At 38.0% G+C, this 8,632-nt stretch overlaps 1 protein-coding gene across 1 annotated transcript; it reads left to right on the forward strand.

Moving 5' to 3' along the window:
• Positions 1-768: 768 nt before the first annotated feature.
• Positions 769-3,561, forward strand: LOC103508770. The gene is made up of 6 exons (XM_017443983.2): positions 769-853; positions 1,069-1,238; positions 1,623-1,892; positions 2,566-2,835; positions 3,093-3,212; positions 3,395-3,561. The coding sequence occupies exons 1-6, from the start codon at positions 769-771 to the stop codon at positions 3,488-3,490; spliced, it is 1,011 nt and encodes a 336-aa protein (XP_017299472.2). The 3' UTR covers positions 3,491-3,561.
• Positions 3,562-8,632: the final 5,071 nt, after the last annotated feature.

The raw sequence follows: 8,632 nt of genomic DNA on the forward strand, positions 1-8,632 counted from the left end.
AAAACAATATCAATTCAACTTTCCCCTTTTACTTTCCCTGTAGATGATGACTACCAGAACATTTTCCTGCCCACCCAGAAGCGGCTTCGCCCTATGGTTAAAATTTCGTCAGTTTCGTTACATTAAAATTACTGAAGAACTTATTGAGCTAGTGATTCCAACAAAAGGCAAACAGGTAAATCCTGTCAGCGCAGTTTGTGAGTTGGTGATCGTTTTACCATTACCAGTACGAATGACGGAACATTCAAATCCCCAATTCCTTTTGTATTCTTGCAGGCTGTCATCATTTCGAGTGACATGAATCGCCAAATCCTCAATTCGGACAGTTATAATATTAAAGAACTGACAAGCAGGTAATTCATAATAATCATAATAGTACTCTAGTATTAAAATGATTTTGGTTTCAGAAAACTAATAAAAAAAATCCTGTACCTAGATATGGAAAAAATCCTACAAATTAATATTACAGTATCCTAGTTTTACTCACTTACTTTGAAAATGCAATTTTCTTATTCCAGCCTTACTCCTGAAATGACTCGTAGTGAAATTGTTGTGGCATTAGTTGTGTGTGGAGACAGATTACAAGAAACATTGAATTTGGTAAAGTCGGCCCTCATATTTCAACTGAAAAATCCTTTGAGAATTATAATCCTCGCAGAAGACAATTTGATTCAAAGTTTGGAAGAAAAAGTAAGTATGGCAGTTTATTTGATATTCAACCCTTAAACTATATTTATTCAACTATTTAGGTTATAAGTAGAAGTCTAGATGCAGGACATGTTGGTCGAACATGGATTCCGGAAGAACAACATCAATGTATTCTACAACAATGGCTTGCAGAGTAATGAAACAGGTAAGGATCATTTCAGATTTCGCCAAACACGTTTAATGTATTTCACCAACACGAAAAAAAAATTGTCCTTGTTCCTGGGGAATCTGGGCATCCAGTACCGTAACCAAGTTCAGGTTCATTTTGGTTAGCGGGTTTGGTGAAAGCAACTTCACAACCTCCAGGAAAGTCCCTAAAAACAATATTAATTCAACTTTCCCCTTTTACTTTTCCTGTAGATGATGACTACCAGAACATTTTCCTGCCCACCCAGAAGCGACTGATTCGGAACCACTTGCAATATCTGTGCGAGAAATCCCACTGTTCAGACACCCTGTATATTTATCTGAGAACTTTGACCCTACCGGATGGGAGTATGGTGCTGTGGGATACCAACAGTAACGGCAAGGTGAGGAAGCAAATAGAGTCTATGTAAACTAGGCCTTTCTTAAAGTGATGGATGTACCTTCTAGGTCCTGAGGACTGTACCTTCATAAACTAGAACCACTATGGAGTGCACAGTAAGGACTCTGGATAAACTATTAGACTTTTTATGAGTATGGGTGAGGACTTTCTTAAACAATCGAGGCGAATTACGGGACTGTCCTTTCGATTAACTTGGCTTACCTGTAGGTATACCTGTTATGTTGTGACTTACGACTGATAAAGGGCCTTTAAAAAACTAGGCTTTATGATGAAATCCCCATCATAAGCCACTTTTTCAAGTGATGTATATCCGAATTATCCGAGTTTCTCCATCTCAATCCATATCTGAACTACACTTTTTTCACAGTTCGACGAAGGCGAAATCTACCGGCCGATGGAATTTCTCGACGACATTTCCAGTTGTAACGCCAAACGCGTCATCGTGGTTGCCGACCAAAGTTTCAGTGCCGGTCTCGTGACGACGGCCAAGGACTACTCTTCCTTCTACAACACTTCGCTCGGGAATGTCATGATCTTCCCGTCGACACTGGACTGGAGTCGACGCGACAATCAGTGGCTGTCTGAGCTGTTCCTGCACTCGGATCATATCCGGACGTGCCTTGAGAAACTGGGCGAGGTGAGTACTTGAGTTGAGAAGTCCAATGAGTCAAACGCCACTTTTGTTCTCCCCACGCCAAATTTGCAATTATATCAGAATTGAGTGTGTCTACATTTGGACGGAATAACCTGACTATAAAATAAAGCGTCACAGACGAGGTGAAAAGCAAAAGGGCTAAAATCGGTTTTATGCAAGTTTTCATCTTTCTCCCAATTGTCCTTTGGGTTCTTTCATAATACCTATTATTTACACCTATTCTTCACACTCTTGCATGTAAACTAGGCCTTTCTTAAAGTGATGGATGTACCTTCTAGGTCCTGAGGACTGTACCTTCATAAACTAGAACCACTATGGAGTGCGCAGTAAGGACTCTGGATAAACTATTGGACTTTTTATGAGTATGGGTGAGAACTTTCTTAAATAATCGAGGCGAATCACGGGACTGTCCTTTCGATTAACTTGGCTTACCTGTAGGTATACCTGTTATGGTGTGACTTATGACTGATAAAGGGCCTTTAAAAAACTAGGCTTTATGATGAAATCCCCATCATAAGCCACTTTTTCAAGTGATGAATATCCGAATTATCCGAGTTTCTCCATCTCAATCCATATTTGAACCTCAAGTGATGTATATCCGAATTATCCGAGTTTCTCCATCTCAATCCATATCTGAACTACACTTTTTTCACAGTTCGACGAAGGCGAAATCTACCGGCCGATGGAATTTCTCGACGACATTTCCAGTTGTAACGCCAAACGCGTCATCGTGGTTGCCGACCAAAGTTTCAGTGCCGGTCTCGTGACGACGGCCAAGGACTACTCTTCGTTCTACAACACGTCGCTCGGGAACGTCATGATCTTCCCGTCGACACTGGACTGGAGTCGACGCGACAATCAGTGGCTGTCTGAGCTGTTCCTGCACTCGGATCATATCCGGACGTGCCTTGAGAAACTGGGCGAGGTGAGTACTTGAGTTGAGAAGTCCAATGTGTCAAACGCCATTTTTGTTCTCCCCACGCCAAATTTGTAATTATATCAGAATTGAGTGTGTCTACATTTGGACGGAATAACCTGACTATAAAATAAAGCGTCACAGACGAGGTGAAAAGCAAAAGGCCTAAAATCGGTTTTATGCAAGTTTTCATCTTTCTCCCAATTGTCCTTTGGGTTCTTTCATAATACCTATTCTTCACACTCTTGTCCCTTCTTTGCTTTCAGACGCACCAGGGTCATTATCAGAACGCATCCATACCGCTCTACATCGGGCAGAAGACCGGCCTCACACGATCCACGCTACTCGGCAAACCGTGCGGCCTGTGGAAAATGGCCACCAAAGAGGTGCTTCGAAAATATGGCGGCTGTAGTCTGATAACGCAGAGTGACCATGCCACCAACACGGACGAAACTGACGACTATGAAGACTATGAAACATAGACTTGGCGGCCCCACGAAGGTGAATCTTGATCTTTTCAGAGGTCAAAACAATCTTGTGCCAAAGTCAAAAAGAGAATGTCATATAGGTGCTTCGAAAATATGGCGGCTGTAGTCTGATAACGCAGAGTGACCATGCCACCAACACGGACGAAACTGACGACTATGAAGACTACGAAACATAGATTTGGCGGCCCGACGAAGGTGAATCTTGATCTTTTTAGAGGTCAAAACAATCTTGTGCCAAAGTCAAAAAGAGAATGTTATAGGCTATACCGACTAAACGGTTAGAGATATTGTAAAAGTTTGGCTATAAGAACAAGAACACCCAAAATAAGCATCATTTAATAGGATGAGGAAAGTCGTGTGATGTTCACACCAGATTTTTGTTGGATATCTTTCAACATGAGACTATAGACCAGGGGTTAGGTGAAACTTATTATTAGGTATTCTTTTGTACTATCATGTTTTGGCAGCTTCATTTTGTTTATTGAACTCACTTCTTGCTCTTGCGAGTTTTATTGAATTTCTTAAGATAGGTAGGTAGGTACTGTTTAAGTTAAGAAAATTTTGTAAATAGCTGTGTTAATACTTGTATATACCCTTGTAAATAAATAATTACCTTCCCTAATATATTATTACCTATAGGTATTCCGACAGTTATCTTTTATGTAGAAACATAACTAGGGGATATTCTACGTATAGGTATCTCGGACAAATAGTAATCAACGAGTAAAGAGGAAAACGGATATGCAAGGAGGAAACTTAGATTGTGTACTGAATCTCCTTTTCATTCTCGCCAAATTAGACCTTTGAGGAATCGGCGAAACCCGAACCCGACACTTACGCGGAACTTCTTTCTCTGAAACGAATTGCTTCAGAAAATCCTATTGAGCAAGAGATGCAATTAGCAGGAATATCTTCAAAGGTTATAGAAAAAGATTGATGAAACTGACGAATCCTTCATTTCCCGATGTTGGAGTTTGGATTGGGATCTAAAAATACCTAGGTAGGTCAGATGGTCAGATCCGGATTTACTATTCACATAGATATCTGGACTTCAGCCCTAATTTGTACCCTCGTTCGGTGGGTAAATTCGCGTACTAAGTAGATTAATTCAATTGAAGCAATAAAGTTTTATATGCCTCATTGGGGGAAGGGAACTTTTTCTGCCGTACCTAACGGCATAATTCTATTGGAGTTCAAATTCAACATAACATTCCTCACTTATTCCTCACAACATATCTAACACCCATATTTATGAACAAAATGCTGGCTCTTAAGTTCGTGCTAAGCATAGTCTCAAGGCATTTGATTGGTCATTTTTGACTTGAGACTGATCTAAGAACGATCATTCTTGTTCATAAATACTCGTATAAAAGTATTTTCCTTTGGTTCTTCCAAACGAAAATCATACCAGAACAACATTATAAAATGGAGTATCTACCGTCACCTAGCCGGATAATCTCTCATATTCTGACACCAAAAATTTACCTAGAATGCGACCTTGATTTTATAGGATCCTCTCATTATTTTACGATTTCATTGGATCGGAGAGGTCAGGACCGGGTTGAGTTGACCATTGAATAAAAATCAACTCTATGCAAATTCTTCCTCTAATTTGGACTGATGATCACCGTATTATGGTAGAATAGAATAGAATATTTAGATATGATGTAGGTGCTAGGTAATCGGGATAGAGAAAAGCCATTACGCATGCTTCCTAAATAAATTGGTAAAACTAAAAATGAGTAAATAGTAAAGTGATATAAGAAGAAAACTTGAAGGTTCGAGATAAGTACAAGATGAGAAGAAATCTTACCAGACAATGAGTGTCCGCCCAGAATCAGACATTTGGTGGAGCTCATCACATCGATGGTAAACAGTAGAACCAAGTGTCCAAACTTCGCCGATGGGAACGGGTCTAGAACCAGAATGCCGTCATGGGGGGATTCCAGCTTGATTCCAGAGTCGGGAAGTTCGGATAGTAGTTTGGTTGAAGCATTCCCTACAGCAGCGTAGATTCGCATGTCTTTCTTCGCGATGGATTTCACTTCAAGACAAGTAGCCACGTCAGTGAACCCAAATCGGCCGGGAACTTTGTTACAGTTGAAGTTCTGTAGCCACTTGTACGCCCCAGTAGACCAAAGGCTTATCCTGTCAATGTCGTCCATCACAATGCCACTGGCAAAATTGCTTTTGGAGAAGATAATATTGGTGCATTGGAACAGGATGAGTACCAATATCGTCACGCCAATCATGTTGATGACACCGGTGTACAATTGAATTTTCCTTACCGGTGTTTTTGTTTGATTGCGCAGGAAATGTTATCAGATTATCTTCCCGAACTGTTTACGTTTCTTGTATGTTTAACAAAACGTGGGATTCATGCCAGAGACAGATTTATGTTTTGTCGTAAAAATCCAGGAAAGATTATGATCTAGTAAATTGTATCTTTATGACTATTTTATCATCAAGGAATGCGCGTAAACATTTCCCCATTACAAGTAGATAGTTGGTAATGCGTGAGCACAGTACAAGTTACAAGTTATCAAATTAAAACTCTACACTAAAAACAAATGAAAATTCACACCTCACTTCTTTTGCGAAATTAATGTTGACACTTGAATATTTTAAAAAATAAAAAGGAAAAACTAGAAAAAAATCGTGTCCATTAAATTAAAAATAGGTAATAAAAAACACAAAATTATCACGCTAAATCACAGGTCACTAATCACTGCAAAACCTGGCAAGATTGACGAAACTATTTTTTATATTTTTTACAAAAGCTTTTTCTTTCTATCGAGATTTTTATTGCTTAATTTTTTCTTCTTGTATAGTGGTAGGTACTTTATGCCCCTCTCGATTTTGTCCAATGGTAAGAAAAAAATGTATTTGAACAAGTATATTTAAGGTACTTCATAAAAAGATCAAAGAAGCCGACTCATAAAAGATAGGCGGGACTAAAACAAATTAGGGAGGGATTAAAAACGTGTAAGAGTTGGTTGAAAGAAGAGGAAAAAAAAATCGAATTTTTTTTTGTCACCGTAATTTTTGTAGAAACACCGTAAATTTTGTAGTTTTTACTCCATTTTCAAATGGAAGATCTTCTATTTTCCAGAAAATATTCACGAAAATTTAATGACTTTGTACAGTTTTATTAAATATTAGATCACCCGTTCAACACATAAATATGATGGTGCTCAACTCTTCACTTTTCCAAAATTTCCATCACGGATGTATCTTGTATCACCAGTATAGTCAGTGTACTCATATAGAATAGAGAAGAAAATTCTGTTTTCAGTTCCATGACTGTCACAAAAGGACCAACCAAGACACCCTAGATAGAAGCTCAAGTGCCCGTGGTTTAGAACACTTTAATAAATACAAATAAAAAAAAAGTGCCCGTGGTACTCATCATGGTCCTTCGTCCACCTTTGAGTGCTATCGCACGATCTTTTTCTAACAACCATGAAATTCGCCCTTCTAATAGCCTATTCGATTTCCACAACAAGCTCGTCTATTTTATTTTTCATTAACTTTCCCATTTCATTGAAAATGTATTTTGCGAATTGCGATGGACGAGACCCAAATTAACATTGAAGCTGTTTCATCGCTACCTAACGTACCTAATAAAAAAGGTGGTGAAACACACACACAAAAAAAAGAGGAAACTAAAAGAAGAAAATAATTTTACTAATGTCAGTCGTTTAGATTTGATGACCAAGATAACAAGGCCTAGCGGCATCTCTATTTGATGACATAGAATGTTTAATTTTCAGATTTCTGGAGAATATCTTCAGAACGTGTGGGTTTTGTGTCTCCACCGAGTTTATCTGCCGATCAGCGCATCCACATTTCAATGGAAAACATAAATAAAAATCATTCTAGCAGCCAGCTACAGACAAAGCGACTTGGTTTTCTGAGAACTTCAAGTTTTTTTTTATACTTACTCTACACTAAAAACAAATGAAAATTCACACCTCACTTCTTTTGCGAAATTAATGTTGACACTTGAATATTTTAAAAAATAAAAAGGAAAACTAGAAAAAAAATCGTGTCCATTAAATTAAAAATAGGTAATAAAAAACACAAAATTATCACGCTAAATCACACGTCACTAATCACTGCAAAACCTGGCAAGATTGACGAAACTATTTTTTATATTTCTTACAAAAGCTTTTTCTTTCTATCGAGATTTTTATTGCTTAATTTTTTTCTTCTTGTAGTGGTAGGTACTTTATGCCCCTCTCGATTTTGTCCAATGGTAAGAAAAAAATGTATTTGAACAAGTATATTTAAGGTACTTCATAAAAAGATCAAAGAAGCCGACTCATAAAAGATAGGCGGGACTAAAACAAATTAGGGAGGGATTAAAAACGTGTAAGAGTTGGTTGAAAGAAGAGGAAAAAAAATCGAATTTTTTTGTCACCGTAATTTTTGTAGAAACACCGTAAATTTTGTAGTTTTTACTCCATTTTCAAATGGAAGATCTTCCAGGTATTTTCCAGAAAATATTCACGAAAATTTAATGACTTTGTACAGTTTTATTAAATATTAGATCACCCGTTCAACACATAAATATGATGGTGCTCAACTCTTCACTTTTCCAAAATTTCCATCACGGATGTATCTTGTATCACCAGTATAGTCAGTGTTCTCATAGAATAGAGAAGAAAATTCAGTTTTCAGTTCCATGACTGTCACAAAAGGACCAACCAAGACACCCTAGATTGAAGCTCAAGTGCCCGTGGTACTCATCATGATCCTTCGTCCTGTCGTCCACCTTTGAGTGCTATATTGCTCGATCTTTTTCTAACAACCATGAAATTCGCCCTTCTAATTCTAATAGCCTATTCGATTTCCACAACAAGCTCGCCTTTTTTATTTTTCATTAACTTTCCCATTTCATTGAAAATGTATTTTGCGAATTGCGATGGACGAGACCCAATGCAACATTGAATCTGTTTCATCGCTACCTAACGTAATAAAAAAGGTGGTGAAACACACACACAAAAAAGAGGAAACTAAAAGAAGAAAATAATTTTACTAATGTCAGTCGTTTAGATTTGATGGCCAAGATAACAAGGCCTAGCGGCATCTCTATTTGATGACATAGAATGTTTAATTTTCAGATTTCTGGAGAATATCTTCAGAACGTGTGGGTTTTGTGTCTCCACCGAGTTTATCTGCCGATCAGCGCATCCACATTTCAATGGAAAACATAAATAAAAATCATTCTAGCAGCCAGCTACAGACAGAGCGACTTGGTTTTCTGAGAACTTCAAGTTTTTTTATACTTTCGTACGTTCAGTAAAGGTACTTTA

The sequence above is a fragment of the Diaphorina citri genome, unplaced genomic scaffold (genome assembly GCF_000475195.1).
Source record: "Diaphorina citri unplaced genomic scaffold, Diaci psyllid genome assembly version 1.1 scaffold21, whole genome shotgun sequence".
Taxonomy (NCBI): Eukaryota; Metazoa; Arthropoda; class Insecta; order Hemiptera; family Psyllidae; genus Diaphorina; species Diaphorina citri.

Bases quoted from the DNA above. Each gene is read 5' to 3' on its own strand.
- LOC103508770 (XM_017443983.2), top strand. From the start codon at position 769: ATGCAGGACATGTTGGTCGAACATGGATTCCGGAAGAACAACATCAAT. The intron at 1,239-1,622 runs GTGAGGAAGCAA...CTTTTTTCACAG, and splicing joins ATACCAACAGTAACGGCAAG to TTCGACGAAGGCGAAATCTA. The intron at 1,893-2,565 runs GTGAGTACTTGA...CTTTTTTCACAG, and splicing joins GCCTTGAGAAACTGGGCGAG to TTCGACGAAGGCGAAATCTA.